This window comes from Heterodontus francisci, chromosome 2, assembly GCF_036365525.1.
Source record: "Heterodontus francisci isolate sHetFra1 chromosome 2, sHetFra1.hap1, whole genome shotgun sequence".
NCBI classification, from domain to species: Eukaryota; Metazoa; Chordata; class Chondrichthyes; order Heterodontiformes; family Heterodontidae; genus Heterodontus; species Heterodontus francisci.
In genome coordinates this window covers 214,661,659-214,686,689 of record NC_090372.1, presented here as the reverse complement: position 1 = coordinate 214,686,689, position 25,031 = coordinate 214,661,659, and the positions used below count along the sequence as shown (strand labels likewise).

At 53.1% G+C, this 25,031-nt stretch overlaps 1 protein-coding gene across 1 annotated transcript in view; it reads left to right on the top strand.

Moving 5' to 3' along the window:
* The window catches only part of LOC137350994 (myosin-7B-like), a 237,743-nt gene that overhangs the window by 16,497 nt on the left and 196,215 nt on the right, over positions 1-25,031 (top strand). The window contains exon 4 of the mRNA XM_068015735.1: positions 401-557. Within this exon, the coding sequence (XP_067871836.1) occupies positions 401-557 (157 nt within the window). The remainder of the gene's footprint in view (positions 1-400; positions 558-25,031) is intronic.

Here is a 25,031-nt window from a genome sequence, read left to right as displayed (position 1 = left end):
AGGAGCGTGGATGAAGATGTAATAATGCTGAAAGACGAGAGAGAAAATTCTAATTAATGTTGAACTATGGGTGTGTTATCTTCCAGCCAAAAAGAATTGAAAATGCGTCACATGTTTGCAGGCTGCTTCTACCAGGAGGATTGAAGATGGGAAAATAAACCATTGGACTGAAGATCTGGCAGAGCAACTCTTTCAAGAATGCTGATTTTTATCTGAAAAGTAGCAAACCCACAGTTCAATGCTGATTATAATGTTGTCATTTATTTAATTCTGGCCAATGTTTAATGTGAAGAGAGAGCTGAATAAGCAATTTCTTTTCTCGGGATGTTAGTTAGTGACTGTGAATTTGAACAGGCCGGTGAGATAACCAGATTAACAGCAGCTATCTATTTCTTTGCAGACCTACTCAGGACTTTTTTGTGTGTCGGTGAACCCTTACAAGTGGCTTCCTGTGTACACGGCAACAGTGGTGACAGCCTATAAACGGAAACGGAAAGGCGATGCTCCCCCACACATATACTCCATTGCAGATAATGCCTATTTCGAAATGTTGAGCAGTAAGTACAGGCGGATGCTGTTAACTGTGAGCTCCCAACTGAGGATAAGCTGTGTAATAAGCATATTTTGTCATCTGATTGTCATAACCCATCAGTGTGTGGGCAGAAACCATCAGCACTAGCATTACTCACAAAATCATTCTCTGATCATTTTCCGTTCCACTTTACTCTGCTTCATCCAAGGATGAACTTACTGAAAAACTGAACCTCACCTGTAACACCATGCAAGACATTCACTCATTCAGCTGTGACATTCTTCTGTGGCCTACTGGCGACTTCTAACATAGAAGCATAGACAAAGACAATAGGAGCAGGAGTAGGCCATTCGGCCCTTCGAGCCTGCTCCGCCATTCATTATGATCATGGCTGATCATCCAACTCAGTAACCTGTTCCCGCTTTCGCCCCATACCCTTTGATCCCTTTAGACCCAAGAGCTATATCTAACTCCTTCTTGAAAACATACAACGTTTTGGCCTCAACAGCTTTCTGTGGTAGCGAATTCCACAGGCTCATCACTCTCTGGGTGAAGAAATTTCTCCTCATCTCAGTCCTGAAAGGTTTACCCCGAATCCTTAGTCTATGACCCCTGGTTCTGGACTCCCCCACCATCGGGAACATCCTTCCTGCATCTACCCTGTCAAGTCCAGTTAGAATTTTATCGGTTTCTATGAGATCCTCCCTCACTCTTCTGAACTCCAGTGAATATAATCCCAACCAACTGAATCTCTCCTCATACATCAGTCCCACCATCCCAGGAATCAGTCTGGTAAACCTTCGCTGCAGTCCTTCTGTAGCAAGAACCTTAGTCCTTTACACCTCTCTGTTCCGACAAGTGAAACGATTTCAGAGGTTGACCTGGGTATATCGATGTTGTAATCAAGTCAATCATCAATCTTCCGGTTTGCAGTGGATAAGGCATCTGTCTTTGAAACTCTTCAAACTCTTCTTATTCTTGTATTGCTGCTATCGCCAAACTACATGATGTAAACAGGGAAGTATCACTGTCCAATTATTGGGAATAGACGGATTGAGGGTAATTTGCCAGGTTAGATTTACTCAGATTTTTGTGGATAGGACACACCTGGGCAATCTTTCAAATTTTTATACAGGTGCCAGTGTAATAGCTGTCCTGGCATTGAGAGAGAGAGAGAGAGAGCAGGACCAGCGAGCAGTTTAATAAAGCGGTGGGAAGGAGGGAGAGAGAGAGAGAGCAGGACCAGCGAGCAGTTTAAAAGAGTGGTGGTGGGAAGGAGGGAGAGAGAGAGAGAGCAGGACCAGCGAGCAGTTTAATAAAGCGGTGGGAAGGAGGGAGAGAGAGAGAGAGCAGGACCAGCGAGCAGTTTAAAAGAGTGGTGGTGGGAAGGAGGGAGAGAGAGAGAGAGCAGGACCAGCGAGCAGTTTAATAAAGCGGTGGAGGGAAGGAGGGAGAGAGAGAGAGCAGGACCAGCGAGCAGTTTAAAAGAGTGGTGGGAAGGAGGGAGAGAGAGAGAGAGCAGGACCAGCGAGCAGTTTAAAAGAGCAGTGGTGGGAAGGAGGGAGAGAGAGAGAGCAGGACCATCGAGCAGTTTAAAAGAGCGGTGGTGGGAAGGAGGGAGAGAGAGAGAGAGAGCAGGACCAGCGAGCAGTTTAAAAGAGTGGTGGTGGGAAGGAGGGAGAGAGAGAGAGAGCAGGACCAGCGAGCAGTTTAAAAGGTTGGTGGTGGGAAGGAGGGAGAGAGAGAGAGAGCAGGACCAGCGAGCAGTTTAAAAGAGCGGTGGTGGGAAGGAGGGAGAGAGAGAGAGAGCAGGACCAGCGAGCAGTTTAAAAGAGTGCTGGGAAGGAGAGAGAGAGAGAGAGAGAGAGCAGGACCAGCGAGCAGTTTAAAAGGTTGGTGGTGGGAAGGAGGGAGAGAGAGAGAGAGCAGGACCAGAGAGCAGTTTAAAAGGTTGGTGGTGGGAAGGAGAGAGAGAGAGAGAGAGCAGGACCAGCAAGCAGTTTAAAAGGTTGGTGGTGGGAAGGAGGGAGAGAGAGAGAGAGCAGGACCAGCGAGCAGTTTAAAAGAGTGGTGGTGGGAAGGAGGGAGAGAGAGAGAGAGAGCAGGACCAGCGAGCAGTTTAAAAGAGTGATGGTGGGAAGGAGGGAGAGAGAGAGAGAGCAGGACCAGCGAGCAGTTTAAAAGAGTGGTGGTGGGAAGGAGGGAGAGAGAGAGAGAGAGAGAGAGAGCAGGACCAGCGAACAGTTTAAAAGAGTGGTGGTGGGAAGGGGGGAGAGAGAGAGAGAGAGAGAGAGAGCAGGACCAGCAAGCAGTTTAAAAGAGTGATGGTGGGAAGGAGGGAGAGAGAGAGAGAGAGAGAGAGCAGGACCAGCGAGCAGTTTAAAAGAGCGGTGGTGGGAAGGAGGGAGAGAGAGAGAGAGCAGGACCAATGAGCAGTTTAAAAGAGTGTTGGGAAGGAGGGAGAAAGAGAGAGAGCAGGACCAACGAGCAGTTTAAAAGAGCGGTGGGAAGGAGGGAGAGAGAGAGAGAGAGCAGGACCAGCGAGCAGTTTAAAAGAGTGGTGGTGGGAAGGAGGGAGAGAGAGAGAGAGAGCAGGACCAGCGAACAGTTTAAAAGAGTGGTGGTGGGAAGGAGGGAGAGAGAGAGAGAGCAGGACCAGCGAGCAGTTTAAAAGAGTGGTGGTGGGAAGGAGAGAGAGAGAGAGAGAGCAGGACCAGCGAGCAGTTTAAAAGAGCAGTGGTGGGAAGGAGGGAGAGAGAGAGAGAGCAGGACCAACGAGCAGTTTAAAAGAGTGGTGGTGGGAAGGAGAGAGAGAGAGAGAGAGAGAGAGCAGGACCAGAGAGCAGTTTGAAAGAGTGGTGGGAAGGAGGGAGAGAGAGAGAGAGCAGGACCAATGAGCAGTTTAAAAGAGTGTTGGGAAGGAGGGAGAGAGAGAGAGAGCAGGACCAGCGAGCAGTTTAAAATAGTGGTGGGAAGGAGCAAGAGAGAGAGAGAGAGCAGGACCAGCGAGCAGTTTAAAAGAGTGGTGGTGGGAAGGAGGGAGAGAGAGAGAGAGCAGGACCAGCGAGCAGTTTAATAAAGCGGTGGGAAGGAGGGAGAGAGAGAGAGAGCAGGACCAGCGAGCAGTTTAATAAAGCGGTGGGAAGGAGGGAGAGAGAGAGAGAGCAGGACCAGCGAGCTGTTTAAAAGAGTGGTGGTGGGAAGGAGGGAGAGAGAGAGAGAGCAGGACCAGCGAGCAGTTTAATAAAGCGGTGGAGGGAAGGAGGGAGAGAGAGAGAGCAGGACCAGCGAGCAGTTTAAATGAGTGGTGGTGGGAAGGAGTGAGAGAGAGAGAGAGCAGGACCATCGAGCAGTTTAAATGAGTTGTGGTGGGAAGGAGTGAGAGAGAAAGAGAGAGCAGGACCAGCGAGCAGTTTAAAAGAGCAGTGGTGGGAAGGAGGGAGGGAGAGAGAGAGAGAGAGCAGGACCAGCGAACAGTTTAAAAGAGCAGTGGTGGGAAGGAGGGAGAGAGAGAGAGAGCAGGACCAGCGAGCAGTTTAAAAGAGTGGTGGTGGGAAGGAGAGAGAGAGAGAGAGAGCAGGACCAGCGAGCAGTTTAAAAGAGCAGTGGTGGGAAGGAGGGAGAGAGAGAGAGAGCAGGACCAGCGAGCAGTTTAAAAGAGTGGTGGTGGGAAGGAGAGAGAGAGAGAGAGAGAGAGAGAGCAGGACCAGTGAGCAGTTTGAAAGAGTGGTGGGAAGGAGGGAGAGAGAGAGAGAGCAGGACCAGCGAACAGTTTAAAAGAGCAGTGGTGGGAAGGAGGGAGAGAGAGAGAGAGCAGGACCAGCGAGCAGTTTAAAAGAGTGGTGGTGGGAAGGAGAGAGAGAGAGAGAGAGCAGGACCAGCGAGCAGTTTAAAAGAGCAGTGGTGGGAAGGAGGGAGAGAGAGAGAGAGCAGGACCAACGAGCAGTTTAAAAGAGTGATGGTGGGAAGGAGAGAGAGAGAGAGAGAGAGAGAGCAGGACCAGAGAGCAGTTTGAAAGAGTGGTGGGCAGGAGGGAGAGAGAGAGAGAGCAGGACCAATGAGCAGTTTAAAAGAGTGTTGGGAAGGAGGGAGAGAGAGAGAGAGCAGGACCAACGAGCAGTTTAAAAGAGCGGTGGGAAGGAGAGAGAGAGAGAGAGAGCAGGACCAGCGAGCAGTTTAAAATAGTGGTGGGAAGGAGGGAGAGAGAGAGAGAGAGCAGGACCAGCGAGCAGTTTAAAAGAGTGGTGGTGGGAAGGAGGGTGAGAGAGAGAGAGCAGGACCAGCGAGCAGTTTAATAAAGCGGTGGGAAGGAGGGAGAGAGAGAGAGAGCAGGACCAGCGAGCAGTTTAATAAAGCGGTGGGAAGGAGGGAGAGAGAGAGAGAGCAGGACCAGCGAGCTGTTTAAAAGAGTGGTGGTGGGAAGGAGGGAGAGAGAGAGAGAGCAGGACCAGCGAGCAGTTTAATAAAGCGGTGGAGGGAAGGAGGGAGAGAGAGAGAGCAGGACCAGCGAGCAGTTTAAAAGAGTGGTGGGAAGGAGGGAGAGAGAGAGAGAGCAGGACCAGCGAGCAGTTTAAAAGAGCAGTGGTGGGAAGGAGGGAGAGAGAGAGAGCAGGACCAGCGAGCAGTTTAAAAGAGCGGTCGTGGGAAGGAGGGAGAGAGAGAGAGTGAGCAGGACCAGCGAGCAGTTTAAAAGAGTGGTGGTGGGAAGGAGGGAGAGAGAGAGAGAGCAGGACCAGCGAGCAGTTTAAAAGAGTGGTGGGAAGGAGGGAGAGAGAGAGAGAGAGCAGGACCAGCGAGCAGTTTAAAAGAGTGGTGGTGGGAAGGAGGGAGAGAGAGAGAGAGCAGGACCAGCGAGCAGTTTAATAAAGCGGTGGGAAGGAGGGAGAGAGAGAGAGAGCAGGACCAGCGAGCAGTTTAATAAAGCGGTGGGAAGGAGGGAGAGAGAGAGAGAGCAGGACCAGCGAGCTGTTTAAAAGAGTGGTGGTGGGAAGGAGGGAGAGAGAGAGAGAGCAGGACCAGCGAGCAGTTTAATAAAGCGGTGGAGGGAAGGAGGGAGAGAGAGAGAGCAGGACCAGCGAGCAGTTTAAATGAGTGGTGGTGGGAAGGAGTGAGAGAGAGAGAGAGCAGGACCATCGAGCAGTTTAAATGAGTTGTGGTGGGAAGGAGTGAGAGAGAAAGAGAGAGCAGGACCAGCGAGCAGTTTAAAAGAGCAGTGGTGGGAAGGAGGGAGGGAGAGAGAGAGAGAGAGCAGGACCAGCGAACAGTTTAAAAGAGCAGTGGTGGGAAGGAGGGAGAGAGAGAGAGAGCAGGACCAGCGAGCAGTTTAAAAGAGTGGTGGTGGGAAGGAGAGAGAGAGAGAGAGAGCAGGACCAGCGAGCAGTTTAAAAGAGCAGTGGTGGGAAGGAGGGAGAGAGAGAGAGAGCAGGACCAGCGAGCAGTTTAAAAGAGTGGTGGTGGGAAGGAGAGAGAGAGAGAGAGAGAGAGAGCAGGACCAGTGAGCAGTTTGAAAGAGTGGTGGGAAGGAGGGAGAGAGAGAGAGAGCAGGACCAATGAGCAGTTTAAAAGAGTGTTGGGAAGGAGGGAGAGAGAGAGAGAGCAGGACCAACGAGCAGTTTAAAAGAGCGGTGGGAAGGAGAGAGAGAGAGAGAGAGCAGGACCAGCGAGCAGTTTAAAATAGTGGTGGGAAGGAGGGAGAGAGAGAGAGAGAGCAGGACCAGCGAGCAGTTTAAAAGAGTGGTGGTGGGAAGGAGGGAGAGAGAGAGAGAGAGCAGGACCAGCGAACAGTTTAAAAGAGCAGTGGTGGGAAGGAGGGAGAGAGAGAGAGAGCAGGTCCAACGAGCAGTTTAAAAGAGTGATGGTGGGAAGGAGAGAGAGAGAGAGAGAGAGAGCAGGACCAGAGAGCAGTTTGAAAGAGTGGTGGGAAGGAGGGAGAGAGAGAGAGAGCAGGACCAATGAGCAGTTAAAAAGAGTGTTGGGAAGGAGGGAGAGAGAGAGAGAGCAGGACCAACGAGCAGTTTAAAAGAGCGGTGGGAAGGAGAGAGAGAGAGAGAGAGCAGGACCAGCGAGCAGTTTAAAATAGTGGTGGGAAGGAGGGAGAGAGAGAGAGAGAGCAGGACCAGCGAGCAGTTTAAAAGAGTGGTGGTGGGAAGGAGGGTGAGAGAGAGAGAGCAGGACCAGCGAGCAGTTTAATAAAGCGGTGGGAAGGAGGGAGAGAGAGAGAGAGCAGGACCAGCGAGCAGTTTAATAAAGCGGTGGGAAGGAGGGAGAGAGAGAGAGAGCAGGACCAGCGAGCAGTTTAATAAAGCGGTGGAGGGAAGGAGGGAGAGAGAGAGAGCAGGACCAGCGAGCAGTTTAAAAGAGTGGTGGGAAGGAGGGAGAGAGAGAGAGAGCAGGACCAGCGAGCAGTTTAAAAGAGCAGTGGTGGGAAGGAGGGAGAGAGAGAGAGCAGGACCAGCGAGCAGTTTAAAAGAGCGGTGGTGGGAAGGAGGGAGAGAGAGAGAGTGAGCAGGACCAGCGAGCAGTTTAAAAGAGTGGTGGTGGGAAGGAGGGAGAGAGAGAGAGAGCAGGACCAGCGAGCAGTTTAAAAGAGTGGTGGGAAGGAGGGAGAGAGAGAGAGAGAGCAGGACCAGCGAGCAGTTTAAAAGAGTGGTGGTGGGAAGGAGGGAGAGAGAGAGAGAGCAGGACCAGCGAGCAGTTTAAAAGAGTGCTGGGAAGGAGGGAGAGAGAGAGAGAGCAGGACTAGCGAGCAGTTTAAAAGAGCGGTGGTGGGAAGGAGGGAGAGAGAGAGAGAGCAGGACCAGCGAGCAGTTTAAAAGAGTGCTGGGAAGGAGAGAGAGAGAGAGAGAGCAGGACCAGCGAGCAGTTTAAAAGGTTGGTGGTGGGAAGGAGGGAGAGAGAGAGAGAGCAGGACCAGCGAGCAGTTTAAAAGGTTGGTGGTGGGAAGGAGAGAGAGAGAGAGAGAGCAGGACCAGTAAGCAGTTTAAAAGGTTGGTGGTGGGAAGGAGGGAGAGAGAAAGAGAGCAGGACCAGCGAGCAGTTTAAAAGAGTGGTGGTGGGAAGGAGGGAGAGAGAGAGAGAGAGAGAGAGAGCAGGACCGGCGAGCAGTTTAAAAGAGTGGTGGTGGGAAGGAGAGAGAGAGAGAGAGAGCAGGACCAACGAGCAGTTTAAAAGAGTGATGGTGGGAAGGAGAGAGAGAGAGAGAGAGAGAGAGAGCAGGACCAGCGAGCAGTTTAAAAGGTTGGTGGTGGGAAGGAGGGAGAGAGAGAGATAGCAGGACCAGCGAGCAGTTTAAAAGAGTGGTGGTGGGAAGGAGGGAGAGAGAGAGAGAGCAGGACCAGCGAGCAGTTTAAAAGAGTGGTGGTGGGAAGGAGGGAGAGAGAGAGAGAGAGCAGGACCAGCGAGCAGTTTAAAAGAGTGATGGTGGGAAGGAGGGAGAGAGAGAGAGAGCAGGACCAGCGAGCAGTTTAAAAGAGTGGTGGTGGGAAGGAGGGAGAGAGAGAGAGAGAGAGAGAGAGCAGGACCAGCGAACAGTTTAAAAGAGTGGTGGTGGGAAGGGGGGGGGAGAGAGAGAGAGAGAGAGAGAGAGCAGGACCAGCAAGCAGTTTAAAAGAGTGATGGTGGGAAGGAGGGAGAGAGAGAGAGAGAGAGAGAGAGCAGGACCAGCGAGCAGTTTAATAGAGCGGTGGTGGGAAGGAGGGAGAGAGAGAGAGAGCAGGACCAATGAGCAGTTTAAAAGAGCGGTGGGAAGGAGGGAGAGAGAGAGAGAGCAGGACCAGCGAGCTGTTTAAAATAGCGGTGGGAAGGAGAGAGAGAGAGAGAGAGCAGGACCAGCGAGCAGTTTAAAATAGTGGTGGGAAGGAGGGAGAGAGAGAGAGAGAGCAGGACCAGCGAGCAGTTTAAAAGAGTGGTGGTGGGAAGGAGGGTGAGAGAGAGAGAGCAGGACCAGCGAGCAGTTTAATAAAGCGGTGGGAAGGAGGGAGAGAGAGAGAGAGCAGGACCAGCGAGCAGTTTAATAAAGCGGTGGGAAGGAGGGAGAGAGAGAGAGAGCAGGACCAGCGAGCTGTTTAAAAGAGTGGTGGTGGGAAGGAGGGAGAGAGAGAGAGAGCAGGACCAGCGAGCAGTTTAATAAAGCGGTGGAGGGAAGGAGGGAGAGAGAGAGAGCAGGACCAGCGAGCAGTTTAAAAGAGTGGTGGGAAGGAGGGAGAGAGAGAGAGAGCAGGACCAGCGAGCAGTTTAAAAGAGCAGTGGTGGGAAGGAGGGAGAGAGAGAGAGCAGGACCAGCGAGCAGTTTAAAAGAGCGGTGGTGGGAAGGAGGGAGAGAGAGAGAGTGAGCAGGACCAGCGAGCAGTTTAAAAGAGTGGTGGTGGGAAGGAGGGAGAGAGAGAGAGAGCAGGACCAGCGAGCAGTTTAAAAGAGTGGTGGGAAGGAGGGAGAGAGAGAGAGAGAGCAGGACCAGCGAGCAGTTTAAAAGAGTGGTGGTGGGAAGGAGGGAGAGAGAGAGAGAGCAGGACCAGCGAGCAGTTTAAAAGAGTGCTGGGAAGGAGGGAGAGAGAGAGAGAGCAGGACTAGCGAGCAGTTTAAAAGAGCGGTGGTGGGAAGGAGGGAGAGAGAGAGAGAGCAGGACCAGCGAGCAGTTTAAAAGAGTGCTGGGAAGGAGAGAGAGAGAGAGAGAGCAGGACCAGCGAGCAGTTTAAAAGGTTGGTGGTGGGAAGGAGGGAGAGAGAGAGAGAGCAGGACCAGCGAGCAGTTTAAAAGGTTGGTGGTGGGAAGGAGAGAGAGAGAGAGAGAGCAGGACCAGTAAGCAGTTTAAAAGGTTGGTGGTGGGAAGGAGGGAGAGAGAAAGAGAGCAGGACCAGCGAGCAGTTTAAAAGAGTGGTGGTGGGAAGGAGGGAGAGAGAGAGAGAGAGAGAGAGAGCAGGACCGGCGAGCAGTTTAAAAGAGTGGTGGTGGGAAGGAGAGAGAGAGAGAGAGAGCAGGACCAACGAGCAGTTTAAAAGAGTGATGGTGGGAAGGAGAGAGAGAGAGAGAGAGAGAGAGAGCAGGACCAGCGAGCAGTTTAAAAGGTTGGTGGTGGGAAGGAGGGAGAGAGAGAGATAGCAGGACCAGCGAGCAGTTTAAAAGAGTGGTGGTGGGAAGGAGGGAGAGAGAGAGAGAGCAGGACCAGCGAGCAGTTTAAAAGAGTGGTGGTGGGAAGGAGGGAGAGAGAGAGAGAGAGCAGGACCAGCGAGCAGTTTAAAAGAGTGATGGTGGGAAGGAGGGAGAGAGAGAGAGAGCAGGACCAGCGAGCAGTTTAAAAGAGTGGTGGTGGGAAGGAGGGAGAGAGAGAGAGAGAGAGAGAGAGCAGGACCAGCGAACAGTTTAAAAGAGTGGTGGTGGGAAGGGGGGGGGAGAGAGAGAGAGAGAGAGAGAGAGCAGGACCAGCAAGCAGTTTAAAAGAGTGATGGTGGGAAGGAGGGAGAGAGAGAGAGAGAGAGAGAGAGCAGGACCAGCGAGCAGTTTAATAGAGCGGTGGTGGGAAGGAGGGAGAGAGAGAGAGAGCAGGACCAATGAGCAGTTTAAAAGAGCGGTGGGAAGGAGGGAGAGAGAGAGAGAGCAGGACCAGCGAGCTGTTTAAAATAGCGGTGGGAAGGAGAGAGAGAGAGAGAGAGCAGGACCAGCGAGCAGTTTAAAATAGTGGTGGGAAGGAGGGAGAGAGAGAGAGAGAGCAGGACCAGCGAGCAGTTTAAAAGAGTGGTGGTGGGAAGGAGGGTGAGAGAGAGAGAGCAGGACCAGCGAGCAGTTTAATAAAGCGGTGGGAAGGAGGGAGAGAGAGAGAGAGCAGGACCAGCGAGCAGTTTAATAAAGCGGTGGGAAGGAGGGAGAGAGAGAGAGAGCAGGACCAGCGAGCTGTTTAAAAGAGTGGTGGTGGGAAGGAGGGAGAGAGAGAGAGAGCAGGACCAGCGAGCAGTTTAATAAAGCGGTGGAGGGAAGGAGGGAGAGAGAGAGAGCAGGACCAGCGAGCAGTTTAAAAGAGTGGTGGGAAGGAGGGAGAGAGAGAGAGAGCAGGACCAGCGAGCAGTTTAAAAGAGCAGTGGTGGGAAGGAGGGAGAGAGAGAGAGCAGGACCAGCGAGCAGTTTAAAAGAGCGGTGGTGGGAAGGAGGGAGAGAGAGAGAGTGAGCAGGACCAGCGAGCAGTTTAAAAGAGTGGTGGTGGGAAGGAGGGAGAGAGAGAGAGAGCAGGACCAGCGAGCAGTTTAAAAGAGTGGTGGGAAGGAGGGAGAGAGAGAGAGAGAGCAGGACCAGCGAGCAGTTTAAAAGAGTGGTGGTGGGAAGGAGGGAGAGAGAGAGAGAGCAGGACCAGCGAGCAGTTTAAAAGAGTGCTGGGAAGGAGGGAGAGAGAGAGAGAGCAGGACTAGCGAGCAGTTTAAAAGAGCGGTGGTGGGAAGGAGGGAGAGAGAGAGAGAGCAGGACCAGCGAGCAGTTTAAAAGAGTGCTGGGAAGGAGAGAGAGAGAGAGAGAGCAGGACCAGCGAGCAGTTTAAAAGGTTGGTGGTGGGAAGGAGGGAGAGAGAGAGAGAGCAGGACCAGCGAGCAGTTTAAAAGGTTGGTGGTGGGAAGGAGAGAGAGAGAGAGAGAGCAGGACCAGTAAGCAGTTTAAAAGGTTGGTGGTGGGAAGGAGGGAGAGAGAAAGAGAGCAGGACCAGCGAGCAGTTTAAAAGAGTGGTGGTGGGAAGGAGGGTGAGAGAGAGAGAGAGAGAGAGAGCAGGACCGGCGAGCAGTTTAAAAGAGTGGTGGTGGGAAGGAGAGAGAGAGAGAGAGAGCAGGACCAACGAGCAGTTTAAAAGAGTGATGGTGGGAAGGAGAGAGAGAGAGAGAGAGAGAGAGAGCAGGACCAGCGAGCAGTTTAAAAGGTTGGTGGTGGGAAGGAGGGAGAGAGAGAGATAGCAGGACCAGCGAGCAGTTTAAAAGAGTGGTGGTGGGAAGGAGGGAGAGAGAGAGAGAGCAGGACCAGCGAGCAGTTTAAAAGAGTGGTGGTGGGAAGGAGGGAGAGAGAGAGAGAGAGCAGGACCAGCGAGCAGTTTAAAAGAGTGATGGTGGGAAGGAGGGAGAGAGAGAGAGAGCAGGACCAGCGAGCAGTTTAAAAGAGTGGTGGTGGGAAGGAGGGAGAGAGAGAGAGAGAGAGAGAGAGCAGGACCAGCGAACAGTTTAAAAGAGTGGTGGTGGGAAGGGGGGGGGAGAGAGAGAGAGAGAGAGAGAGAGCAGGACCAGCAAGCAGTTTAAAAGAGTGATGGTGGGAAGGAGGGAGAGAGAGAGAGAGAGAGAGAGAGCAGGACCAGCGAGCAGTTTAATAGAGCGGTGGTGGGAAGGAGGGAGAGAGAGAGAGAGCAGGACCAATGAGCAGTTTAAAAGAGCGGTGGGAAGGAGAGAGAGAGAGAGAGAGCAGGACCAGCAAGCAGTTTAAAATAGTGGTGGGAAGGAGGGAGAGAGAGAGAGAGAGCAGGACCAGCGAACAGTTTAAAAGAGCAGTGGTGGGAAGGAGGGAGAGAGAGAGAGAGCAGGACCAGCGAGCAGTTTAAAAGAGTGGTGGTGGGAAGGAGAGAGAGAGAGAGAGAGCAGGACCAGCGAGCAGTTTAAAAGAGCAGTGGTGGGAAGGAGGGAGAGAGAGAGAGAGCAGGACCAACGAGCAGTTTAAAAGAGTGGTGGTGGGAAGGAGAGAGAGAGAGAGAGAGAGAGAGCAGGACCAGAGAGCAGTTTGAAAGAGTGGTGGGAAATGAGGGAGAGAGAGAGAGAGCAGGACCAATGAGCAGTTTAAAAGAGCGGTGGGAAGGAGAGAGAGAGAGAGAGCAGGACCAGCGAGCAGTTTAAAATAGTGGTGGGAAGGAGGGAGAGAGAGAGAGAGAGCAGGACCAGCGAGCAGTTTAAAAGAGTGGTGGTGGGAAGGAGGGAGAGAGAGAGAGAGCAGGACCAGCGAGCAGTTTAATAAAGCGGTGGGAAGGAGGGAGAGAGAGAGAGAGCAGGACCAGCGAGCAGTTTAATAAAGCGGTGGGAAGGAGGGAGAGAGAGAGAGAGCAGGACCAGCGAGCTGTTTAAAAGAGTGGTGGTGGGAAGGAGGGAGAGAGAGAGAGAGCAGGACCAATGAGCAGTTTAAAAGAGCGGTGGGAAGGAGAGAGAGAGAGAGAGAGCAGGACCAGCAAGCAGTTTAAAATAGTGGTGGGAAGGAGGGAGAGAGAGAGAGAGCAGGACCAGCGAGCTGTTTAAAATAGCGGTGGGAAGGAGAGAGAGAGAGAGAGAGCAGGACCAGCGAGCAGTTTAAAATAGTGGTGGGAAGGAGGGAGAGAGAGAGAGAGAGCAGGACCAGCGAGCAGTTTAAAAGAGTGGTGGTGGGAAGGAGGGTGAGAGAGAGAGAGCAGGACCAGCGAGCAGTTTAATAAAGCGGTGGGAAGGAGGGAGAGAGAGAGAGAGCAGGACCAGCGAGCAGTTTAATAAAGCGGTGGGAAGGAGGGAGAGAGAGAGAGAGCAGGACCAGCGAGCTGTTTAAAAGAGTGGTGGTGGGAAGGAGGGAGAGAGAGAGAGAGCAGGACCAGCGAGCAGTTTAATAAAGCGGTGGAGGGAAGGAGGGAGAGAGAGAGAGCAGGACCAGCGAGCAGTTTAAAAGAGTGGTGGGAAGGAGGGAGAGAGAGAGAGAGCAGGACCAGCGAGCAGTTTAAAAGAGCAGTGGTGGGAAGGAGGGAGAGAGAGAGAGCAGGACCAGCGAGCAGTTTAAAAGAGCGGTGGTGGGAAGGAGGGAGACAGAGAGAGAGAGAGAGAGCAGGACCAGCGAGCAGTTTAAAAGGTTGGTGGTGGGAAGGAGGGAGAGAGAGAGATAGCAGGACCAACGAGCAGTTTAAAAGAGTGATGGTGGGAAGGAGAGAGACAGAGAGAGAGAGAGAGAGCAGGACCAGCGAGCAGTTTAAAAGGTTGGTGGTGGGAAGGAGGGAGAGAGAGAGATAGCAGGACCAGCGAGCAGTTTAAAAGAGTGGTGGTGGGAAGGAGGGAGAGAGAGAGAGAGCAGGACCAGCGAGCAGTTTAAAAGAGTGGTGGTGGGAAGGAGGGAGAGAGAGAGAGAGAGCAGGACCAGCGAGCAGTTTAAAAGAGTGATGGTGGGAAGGAGGGAGAGAGAGAGAGAGCAGGACCAGCGAGCAGTTTAAAAGAGTGGTGGTGGGAAGGAGGGAGAGAGAGAGAGAGAGAGAGAGAGCAGGACCAGCGAACAGTTTAAAAGAGTGGTGGTGGGAAGGGGGGGGGAGAGAGAGAGAGAGAGAGAGAGAGCAGGACCAGCAAGCAGTTTAAAAGAGTGATGGTGGGAAGGAGGGAGAGAGAGAGAGAGAGAGAGAGAGCAGGACCAGCGAGCAGTTTAATAGAGCGGTGGTGGGAAGGAGGGAGAGAGAGAGAGAGCAGGACCAATGAGCAGTTTAAAAGAGCGGTGGGAAGGAGAGAGAGAGAGAGAGAGCAGGACCAGCAAGCAGTTTAAAATAGTGGTGGGAAGGAGGGAGAGAGAGAGAGAGAGCAGGACCAGCGAACAGTTTAAAAGAGCAGTGGTGGGAAGGAGGGAGAGAGAGAGAGAGCAGGACCAGCGAGCAGTTTAAAAGAGTGGTGGTGGGAAGGAGAGAGAGAGAGAGAGAGCAGGACCAGCGAGCAGTTTAAAAGAGCAGTGGTGGGAAGGAGGGAGAGAGAGAGAGAGCAGGACCAACGAGCAGTTTAAAAGAGTGGTGGTGGGAAGGAGAGAGAGAGAGAGAGAGAGAGAGCAGGACCAGAGAGCAGTTTGAAAGAGTGGTGGGAAATGAGGGAGAGAGAGAGAGAGCAGGACCAATGAGCAGTTTAAAAGAGCGGTGGGAAGGAGAGAGAGAGAGAGAGCAGGACCAGCGAGCAGTTTAAAATAGTGGTGGGAAGGAGGGAGAGAGAGAGAGAGAGCAGGACCAGCGAGCAGTTTAAAAGAGTGGTGGTGGGAAGGAGGGAGAGAGAGAGAGAGCAGGACCAGCGAGCAGTTTAATAAAGCGGTGGGAAGGAGGGAGAGAGAGAGAGAGCAGGACCAGCGAGCAGTTTAATAAAGCGGTGGGAAGGAGGGAGAGAGAGAGAGAGCAGGACCAGCGAGCAGTTTAAAAGAGCGGTGGGAAGGAGAGAGAGAGAGAGAGAGCAGGACCAGCAAGCAGTTTAAAATAGTGGTGGGAAGGAGGGAGAGAGAGAGAGAGCAGGACCAGCGAGCTGTTTAAAATAGCGGTGGGAAGGAGAGAGAGAGAGAGAGAGCAGGACCAGCGAGCAGTTTAAAATAGTGGTGGGAAGGAGGGAGAGAGAGAGAGAGAGCAGGACCAGCGAGCAGTTTAAAAGAGTGGTGGTGGGAAGGAGGGTGAGAGAGAGAGAGCAGGACCAGCGAGCAGTTTAATAAAGCGGTGGGAAGGAGGGAGAGAGAGAGAGAGCAGGACCAGCGAGCAGTTTAATAAAGCGGTGGGAAGGAGGGAGAGAGAGAGAGAGCAGGACCAGCGAGCTGTTTAAAAGAGTGGTGGTGGGAAGGAGGGAGAGAGAGAGAGAGCAGGACCAGCGAGCAGTTTAATAAAGCGGTGGAGGGAAGGAGGGAGAGAGAGAGAGCAGGACCAGCGAGCAGTTTAAAAGAGTGGTGGGAAGGAGGGAGAGAGAGAGAGAGCAGGACCAGCGAGCAGTTTAAAAGAGCAGTGGTGGGAAGGAGGGAGAGAGAGAGAGCAGGACCAGCGAGCAGTTTAAAAGAGCGGTGGTGGGAAGGAGGGAGAGAGAGAGAGTGAGCAGGACCAGCGAGCAGTTTAAAAGAGTGGTGGTGGGAAGGAGGGAGAGAGAGAGAGAGCAGGACCAGCGAGCAGTTTAAAAGAGTGGTGGGAAGGAGGGAGAGAGAGAGAGAGAGCAGGACCAGCGAGCAGTTTAAAAGAGTGGTGGTGGGAAGGAGGGAGAGAGAGAGAGAGCAGGACCAGCGAGCAGTTTAAAAGAGTGCTGGGAAGGAGGGAGAGAGAGAGAGAGCAGGACTAGCGAGCAGTTTAAAAGAGCGGTGGTGGGAAGGAGGGAGAGAGAGAGAGAGCAGGACCAGCGAGCAGTTTAAAAGAGTGCTGGGAAGGAGAGAGAGAGAGAGAGAGCAGGACCAGCGAGCAGTTTAAAAGGTTGGTGGTGGGAAGGAGGGAGAGAGAGAGAGAGCAGGACCAGCGAGCAGTTTAAAAGGTTGGTGGTGGGAAGGAGAGAGAGAGAGAGAGAGCAGGACCAGTAAGCAGTTTAAAAGGTTGGTGGTGGGAAGGAGGGAGAGAGAAAGAGAGCAGGACCAGCGAGCAGTTTAAAAGAGTGGTGGTGGGAAGGAGGGTGAGAGAGAGAGAGAGAGAGAGAGCAGGACCGGCGAGCAGTTTAAAAGAGTGGTGGTGGGAAGGAGAGAGAGAGAGAGAGAGCAGGACCAACGAGCAGTTTAAAAGAGTGATGGTGGGAAGGAGAGAGACAGAGAGAGAGAGAGAGAGCAGGACCAGCGAGCAGTTTAAAAGGTTGGTGGTGGGAAGGAGGGAGAGAGAGAGATAGCAGGACCAGCGAGCAGTTTAAAAGAGTGGTGGTGGGAAGGAGGGAGAGAGAGAGAGAGCAGGACCAGCGAGCAGTTTAAAAGAGTGGTGGTGGGAAGGAGGGAGAGAGAGAGAGAGAGCAGGACCAGCGAGCAGTTTAAAAGAGTGATGGTGGGAAGGAGGGAGAGAGAGAGAGAGCAGGACCAGCGAGCAGTTTAAAAGAGTGGTGGTGGGAAGGAGGGAGAGAGAGAGAGAGAGAGAGAGAGCAGGACCAGCGAACAGTTTAAAAGAGTGGTGGTGGGAAAGGGGGGGGAGAGAGAGAGAGAGAGAGAGAGAGCAGGACCAGCAAGCAGTTTAAAAGAGTGATGGTGGGAAGGAGGGAGAGAGAGAGAGAGAGAGAGAGAGCAGGACCAGCGAGCAGTTTAATAGAGCGGTGGTGGGAAGGAGGGAGAGAGAGAGAGAGCAGGACCAATGAGCAGTTTAAAAGAGCGGTGGGAAGGAGAGAGAGAGAGAGAGAGCAGGACCAGCAAGCAGTTTAAAATAGTGGTGGGAAGGAGGGAGAGAGAGAGAGAGAGCAGGACCAGCGAGCAGTTTAAAAGAGTGGTGGTGGGAAGGAGGGAGAGAGAGAGAGAGAGCAGGACCAGCGAACAGTTTAAAAGAGCAGTGGTGGGAAGGAGGGAGAGAGAGAGAGAGCAGGACCAGCGAGCAGTTTAAAAGAGTGGTGGTGGGAAGGAGAGAGAGAGAGAGAGAGCAGGACCAGCGAGCAGTTTAAAAGAGCAGTGGTGGGAAGGAGGGAGAGAGAGAGAGAGCAGGACCAACGAGCAGTTTAAAAGAGTGGTGGTGGGAAGGAGAGAGAGAGAGAGAGAGAGAGAGCAGGACCAGAGAGCAGTTTGAAAGAGTGGTGGGAAATGAGGGAGAGAGAGAGAGAGCAGGACCAATGAGCAGTTTAAAAGAGCGGTGGGAAGGAGAGAGAGAGAGAGAGCAGGACCAGCGAGCAGTTTAAAATAGTGGTGGGAAGGAGGGAGAGAGAGAGAGAGAGCAGGACCAGCGAGCAGTTTAAAAGAGTGGTGGTGGGAAGGAGGGAGAGAGAGAGAGAGCAGGACCAGCGAGCAGTTTAATAAAGCGGTGGGAAGGAGGGAGAGAGAGAGAGAGCAGGACCAGCGAGCAGTTTAATAAAGCGGTGGGAAGGAGGGAGAGAGAGAGAGAGCAGGACCAGCGAGCTGTTTAAAAGAGTGGTGGTGGGAAGGAGGGAGAGAGAGAGAGAGCAGGACCAGCGAGCAGTTTAATAAAGCGGTGGAGGGAAGGAGGGAGAGAGAGAGAGCAGGACCAGCGAGCAGTTTAAATGAGTGGTGGTGGGAAGGAGTGAGAGAGAGAGAGAGCAGGACCATCGAGCAGTTTAAATGAGTTGTGGTGGGAAGGAGTGAGAGAGAGAGAGAGAGCAGGACCAGCGAGCAGTTTAAAAGAGCAGTGGTGGGAAGGAGGGAGGGAGAGAGAGAGAGAGAGAGCAGGACCAGCGAACAGTTTAAAAGAGCAGTGGTGGGAAGGAGGGAGAGAGAGAGAGAGCAGGACCAGCGAGCAGTTTAAAAGAGTGGTGGTGGGAAGGAGAGAGAGAGAGAGAGAGCAGGACCAGCGAGCAGTTTAAAAGAGCAGTGGTGGGAAGGAGAGAGAGAGAGAGAGAGAGAGAGAGCAGGACCAGTGAGCAGTTTAAAAGAGTGTTGGGAAGGAAGGAGAGAGAGAGAGAGCAGGACCAACGAGCAGTTTAAAAGAGTGTTGGGAAGGAAGGAGAGAGAGAGAGAGCAGGACCAACGAGCAGTTTAAAAGAGCGGTGGGAAGGAGAGAGAGAGAGAGAGAGCAGGACCAGCGAGCAGTTTAAAATAGTGGTGGGAAGGAGGGAGAGAGAGAGAGAGAGCAGGACCAGCGAGCAGTTTAAAAGAGTGTTGGTGGGAAGGAGGGAGAGAGAGAGAGAGCGGGACCAGCGAGCAGTTTAATAAAGCGGTGGGAAGGAGGGAGAGAGAGAGAGAGCAGGACCAGCGAGCAGTTTAATAAAGCGGTGGGAAGGAGGGAGAGAGAGAGAGAGCAGGACCAGCGAGCTGTTTAAAAGAGTGGTGGTGGGAAGGAGGGAGAGAGAGAGAGAGCAGGACCAGCGAGCAGTTTAATAAAGCGGTGGAGGGAAGGAGGGAGAGAGAGAGAGCAGGACCAGCGAGCAGTTTAAAAGAGTGGTGGGAAGGAGGGAGAGAGAGAGAGAGCAGGACCAGCGAGCAGTTTAAAAGAGCAGTGGTGGGAAGGAGGGAGAGAGAGAGAGCAGGACCAGCGAGCAGTTTAAAAGTTTGGTGGTGGGAAGGAGGGAGAGAGAGAGAGAGCAGGACCAGCGAGCAGTTTAAAAGAGTGGTGGGAAGGAGGGAGAGAGAGAGCAGGACCAGCGAGCAGTTTAAAAGAGTGGTGGTGGGAAGGAGGGAGAGAGAGAGAGAGCAGGACCAGCGAGCAGTTTAAAAGAGTGGTGGGAAGGAGGGAGAGAGAGAGAGCAGGACTAGCGAGCAGTTTAAAAGAGCGGTGGTGGGAAGGAGGGAGAGAGAGAGAGAGCAGGACCAGCGAGCAGTTTAAAAGAGTGCTGGGAAGGAGAGAGAGAGAGAGAGAGAGAGCAGGACCAGCGAGCAGTTTAAAAGGTTGGTGGTGGGAAGGAGGGAGAGAGAGAGAGAGCAGGACCAGCGAGCAGTTTAAAAGGTTGGTGGTGGGAAGGAGAGAGAGAGAGAGAGAGCAGGACCAGCAAGCAGTTTAAAAGGTTGGTGGTGGGAAGGAGGGAGAGAGAAAGAGAGCAGGACCAGCGAGCAGTTTAAAAGAGTGGTGGTGGGAAGGAGGGAGAGAGAGAGAGAGCAGGACCAGCGAGCAGTTTAAAAGAGTGGTGGTGGGAAGGAGAGAGAGAGAGAGAGCAGGACCAGCGAGCAGTTTAAAAGAGCAGTGGTGGGAAGGAGGGAGAGAGAGAGAGAGCAGGACCAACGAGCAGTTTAAAAGAGTGATGGTGGGAAGGAGAGAGAGAGAGAGAGAGCAGGACCAGCGAGCAGTTTAAAAGGTTGGTGGTGGGAAGGAGGGAGAGAGAGAGAGAGCAGGACCAATGAGCAGTTTAAAAGGTTGGTGGTGGGAAGGAGGGAGGGAGAGAGAGAGCAGGACCAGCGAGCAGTTTAAAAGAGTGGTGGTGGGAAGGAGGGAGAGAGAGAGAGAGAGCAGGACCAGCGAGCAGTTTAAAAGAGTGATGGTGGGAAGGAGGGAGAGAGAGAGAGAGCAGGACCAGCGAGCAGTTTAAAAGAGTGGTGGTGGGAAGGAGGGAGAGAGAGAGAGAGAGAGAGAGAGAGCAGGACCAGCGAACAGTTTAAAAGAGTGGTGGTGGGAAGGGGGGGGGAGAGAGAGAGAGAGAGAGAGAGAGCAGGACCAGCAAGCAGTTTAAAAGAGTGATGGTGGGAAGGAGGGAGAGAGAGAGAGAGAGAGAGAGAGAGCAGGACCAGCGAGCAGTTTAAAAGAGCGGTGGTGGGAAGGAGGGAGAGAGAGAGAGAGCAGTACCAGCGAGCAGTTTAAAAGAGTGTTGGGAAGGGGGGAGAAAGAGAGAGAGCAGGACCAACGAGCAGTTTAAAAGAGCGGTGGGAAGGAGAGAGAGAGAGAGAGAGCAGGACCAGCGAGCAGTTTAAAATAGTGGTGGGAAGGAGGGAGAGAGAGAGAGAGAGAGCAGGACCAGCGAGCAGTTTAAAAGAGTGGTGGTGGGAAGGAGGGAGAGAGAGAGAGAGAGCAGGACCAGCGAACAGTTTAAAAGAGCAGTGGTGGGAAGGAGGGAGAGAGAGAGAGAGCAGGACCAGCGAGCAGTTTAAAAGAGTGGTGGTGGGAAGGAGAGAGAGAGAGAGAGAGCAGGACCAGCGAGCAGTTTAAAAGAGCAGTGGTGGGAAGGAGGGAGAGAGAGAGAGAGCAGGACCAACGAGCAGTTTAAAAGAGTGGTGGTGGGAAGGAGAGAGAGAGAGAGAGAGCAGGACCAGAGAGCAGTTTGAAAGAGTGGTGGGAAGGAGGGAGAGAGAGAGAGAGCAGGACCAATGAGCAGTTTAAAAGAGTGTTGGGAAGGAGGGAGAGAGAGAGAGAGCAGGACCAACGAGCAGTTTAAAAGAGCGGTGGGAAGGAGAGAGAGAGAGAGAGAGCAGGACCAGCGAGCAGTTTAAAATAGTGGTGGGAAGGAGGGAGAGAGAGAGAGAGAGAGAGAGCAGGACCAGCGAGCAGTTTAAAAGAGTGGTGGTGGGAAGGAGGGAGAGAGAGAGAGAGCAGGACCAGCGAGCAGTTTAATAAAGCGATGGGAAGGAGGGAGAGAGAGAGAGAGCAGGACCAGCGAGCAGTTTAATAAAGCGGTGGGAAGGAGGGAGAGAGAGAGAGAGCAGGACCAGCGAGCTGTTTAAAAGAGTGGTGGTGGGAAGGAGGGAGAGAGAGAGAGAGCAGGACCAGCGAGCAGTTTAATAAAGCGGTGGAGGGAAGGAGGGAGAGAGAGAGAGCAGGACCAGCGAGCAGTTTAAATGAGTGGTGGTGGGAAGGAGTGAGAGAGAGAGAGAGCAGGACCATCGAGCAGTTTAAATGAGTTGTGGTGGGAAGGAGTGAGAGAGAGAGAGAGAGCAGGACCAGCGAGCAGTTTAAAAGAGCAGTGGTGGGAAGGAGGGAGGGAGAGAGAGAGAGAGAGCAGGACCAGCGAACAGTTTAAAAGAGCAGTGGTGGGAAGGAGGGAGAGAGAGAGAGAGCAGGACCAGCGAGCAGTTTAAAAGAGCAGTGGTGGGAAGGAGAGAGAGAGAGAGAGAGAGAGAGCAGGACCAGTGAGCAGTTTGAAAGAGTGGTGGGAAGGAGGGAGAGAGAGAGAGAGAGAGAGAGAGCAGGACAAATGAGCAGTTTAAAAGAGTGTTGGGAAGGAGGGAGAGAGAGAGAGAGCAGGACCATCGAGCAGTTTAAATGAGTTGTGGTGGGAAGGAGTGAGAGAGAGAGAGAGAGCAGGACCAGCGAGCAGTTTAAAAGAGCGGTGGGAAGGAGAGAGAGAGAGAGAGAGCAGGACCAGCGAGCAGTTTAAAATAGTGGTGGGAAGGAGGGACAGAGAGAGAGAGAGCAGGACCAGCGAGCAGTTTAAAAGAGTGGTCGTGGGAAGGAGGGAGAGAGAGAGAGAGAGCAGGACCAGCGAACAGTTTAAAAGAGCAGTGGTGGGAAGGAGGGAGAGAGAGAGAGAGCAGGACCAGCGAGCAGTTTAAAAGAGCAGTGGTGGGAAGGAGGGAGAGAGAGAGAGAGCAGGACCAACGAGCAGTTTAAAAGAGTGGTGGTGGGAAGGAGAGAGAGAGAGAGAGAGAGAGAGCAGGAACAGTGAGCAGTTTGAAAGAGTGGTGGGAAGGAGGGAGAGAGAGAGAGAGCAGGACCAATGAGCAGTTTAAAAGAGTGGTGGGAAGGAGGGAGAGAGAGAGAGAGCAGGACCAACGAGCAGTTTAAAAGAGCGGTGGGAAGGAGAGAGAGAGAGAGAGAGCAGGACCAGTGAGCAGTTTAAAATAGTGGTGGGAAGGAGGGAGAGAGAGAGAGAGAGAGAGCAGGACCAGCGAGCAGTTTAAAAGAGTGGTGGTGGGAAGGAGGGAGAGAGAGAGAGAGCAGGACCAGCGAGCAGTTTAATAAAGCGGTGGGAAGGAGGGAGAGAGAGAGAGAGCAGGACCAGCGAGCAGTTTAATAAAGCGGTGGGAAGGAGGGAGAGAGAGAGAGAGCAGGACCAGCGAGCTGTTTAAAAGAGTGGTGGTGGGAAGGAGGGAGAGAGAGAGAGAGCAGGACCAGCGAGCAGTTTAAAAGAGCAGTGGTGGGAAGGAGGGAGAGAGAGAGAGCAGGACCAGCGAGCAGTTTAAAAGAGCGGTGGTGGGAAGGAGGGAGAGAGAGAGAGTGTGCAGGACCAGCGAGCAGTTTAAAAGAGTGGTGGTGGGAAGGAGGGAGAGAGAGAGAGAGCAGGACCAGCGAGCAGTTTAAAAGAGTGGTGGGAAGGAGGGAGAGAGAGAGAGAGAGCAGGACCAGCGAGCAGTTTAAAAGAGTGGTGGTGGGAAGGAGGGAGAGAGAGAGAGAGCAGGACCAGCGAGCAGTTTAAAAGAGTGGTGGGAAGGAGGGAGAGAGAGAGAGAGCAGGACCAGCGAGCAGTTTAAAAGAGTGATGGTGGGAAGGAGGGAGAGAGAGAGAGAGCAGGACCATCGAGCAGTTTAAAAGAGTGCTGGGAAGGAGAGAGAGAGAGAGAGAGAGAGCAGGACCAGCGAGCAGTTTAAAAGGTTGGTGGTGGGAAGGAGGGAGAGAGAGAGAGAGCAGGACCAGCGAGCAGTTTAAAAGGTTGGTGGTGGGAAGGAGAGAGAGAGAGAGAGAGCAGAACCAGCAAGCAGTTTAAAAGGTTGGTGGTGGGAAGGAGGGAGAGAGAGAGAGAGCAGGACCAGCGAGCAGTTTAAAAGAGTGGTGGGAAGGAGGGAGAGAGAGAGAGAGAGCAGGACCAGCGAGCAGTTTAAAAGAGTGGTGGTGGGAAGGAGGGAGAGAGAGAGAGAGCAGGACCAGCGAGCAGTTTAAAAGAGTGGTGGGAAGGAGGGAGAGAGAGAGAGAGCAGGACCAGCGAGCAGTTTAAAAGAGTGATGGTGGGAAGGAGGGAGAGAGAGAGAGAGCAGGACCATCGAGCAGTTTAAAATAGTGCTGGGAAGGAGAGAGAGAGAGAGAGAGAGAGAGCAGGACCAGCGAGCAGTTTAAAAGGTTGGTGGTGGGAAGGAGGGAGAGAGAGAGAGAGCAGGACCAGCGAGCAGTTTAAAAGGTTGGTGGTGGGAAGGAGAGAGAGAGAGAGAGAGCAGAACCAGCAAGCAGTTTAAAAGGTTGGTGGTGGGAAGGAGGGAGAGAGAGAGAGAGCAGGACCAGCGAGCAGTTTAAAAGAGTGGTGGTGGGAAGGAGGGAGAGAGAGAGAGAGAGAGAGAGAGCAGGACCAGCGAGCAGTTTAAAAGAGTGATGGTGGGAAGGAGGGAGAGAGAGAGAGAGCAGGACCAGCGAGCAGTTTAAAAGGGTGGTGGTGGGAAGGAGGGAGAGAGAGAGAGAGAGAGAGAGAGCAGGACCAGCGAACAGTTTAAAAGAGTGGTGGTGGGAAGGGGGGAGAGAGAGAGAGAGAGAGAGAGAGAGCAGGACCAGCAAGCAGTTTAAAAGAGTGATGGTGGGAAGGAGGGAGAGAGAGAGAGAGAGAGAGAGAGCAGGACCAGCGAGCAGTTTAAAAGAGCGGTGGTGGGAAGGAGGGAGAGAGAGAGAGAGCAGGACCAATGAGCAGTTTAAAAGAGTGTTGGGAAGGAGGGAGAAAGAGAGAGAGCAGGACCAACGAGCAGTTTAAAAGAGCGGTGGGAAGGAGAGAGAGAGAGAGAGAGCAGGACCAGCGAGCAGTTTAAAATAGTGGTGGGAAGGAGGGAGAGAGAGAGAGAGAGCAGGACCAGCGAGCAGTTTAAAAGAGTGGTGGTGGGAAGGAGGGAGAGAGAGAGAGAGAGCAGGACCAGCGAACAGTTTAAAAGAGCAGTGGTGGGAAGGAGGGAGAGAGAGAGAGAGCAGGACCAGCGAGCAGTTTAAAAGAGTGGTGGTGGGAAGGAGAGAGAGAGAGAGAGAGCAGGACCAGCGAGCAGTTTAAAAGAGCAGTGGTGGGAAGGAGGGAGAGAGAGAGAGAGCAGGACCAAAGAGCAGTTTAAAAGAGTGGTGGTGGAAGGAGAGAGAGAGAGAGAGAGAGAGAGCAGGACCAGAGAGCAGTTTGAAAGAGTGGTGGGAAGGAGGGAGAGAGAGAGAGAGCAGGACCAGAGAGCAGTTTAAAAGAGTGTTGGGAAGGAGGGAGAGAGAGAGAGAGCAGGACCAACGAGCAGTTTAAAAGAGCGGTGGGAAGGAGAGAGAGAGAGAGAGAGCAGGACCAGCGAGCAGTTTAAAATAGTGGTGGGAAGGAGGGAGAGAGAGAGAGAGAGCAGGACCAGCGAGCAGTTTAAAAGAGTGGTGGTGGGAAGGAGGGAGAGAGAGAGAGAGCAGGACCAGCGAGCAGTTTAATAAAGCGGAGGGAAGGAGGGAGAGAGAGAGAGAGCAGGACCAGCGAGCAGTTTAATAAAGCGGTGGGAAGGAGGGAGAGAGAGAGAGAGCAGGACCAGCGAGCTGTTTAAAAGAGTGGTGGTGGGAAGGAGGGGGAGAGAGAGAGAGCAGGACCAGCGAGCAGTTTAATAAAGCGGTGGAGGGAAGGAGGGAGAGAGAGAGAGCAGGACCAGCGAGCAGTTTAAATGAGTGGTGGTGGGAAGGAGTGAGAGAGAGAGAGAGCAGGACCAGCGAGCAGTTTAAAAGAGCAGTGGTGGGAAGGAGGGAGAGAGAGAGAGAGAGCAGGACCAGCGAACAGTTTAAAAGAGCAGTGGTGGGAAGGAGGGAGAGAGAGAGAGAGCAGGACCAGCGAGCAGTTTAAAAGAGTGGTGGTGGGAAGGAGAGAGAGAGAGAGAGAGCAGGACCAGCGAGCAGTTTAAAAGAGCAGTGGTGGGAAGGAGGGAGAGAGAGAGAGAGCAGGACCAACGAGCAGTTTAAAAGAGTGGTGGTGGGAAGGAGAGAGAGAGAGAGAGAGAGAGAGCAGGACCAGTGAGCAGTTTGAAAGAGTGGTGGGAAGGAGGGAGAGAGAGAGAGAGCAGGACCAATGAGCAGTTTAAAAGAGTGTTGGGAAGGAGGGAGAGAGAGAGAGAGCAGGACCAACGAGCAGTTTAAAAGAGCGGTGGGAAGGAGGGAGAGAGAGAGAGAGCAGGACCAGCGAGCAGTTTAAAAGAGTGGTGGTGGGAAGGAGGGAGAGAGAGAGAGAGAGAGAGCAGGACCAGCGGGCAGTTTAAAAGAGTGGTGGTGGGAAGGAGGGAGAGAGAGAGAGAGAGCAGGACCAGCGAACAGTTTAAAAGAGCAGTGGTGGGAAGGAGGGAGAGAGAGAGAGAGCAGGACCAGCGAGCAGTTTAAAAG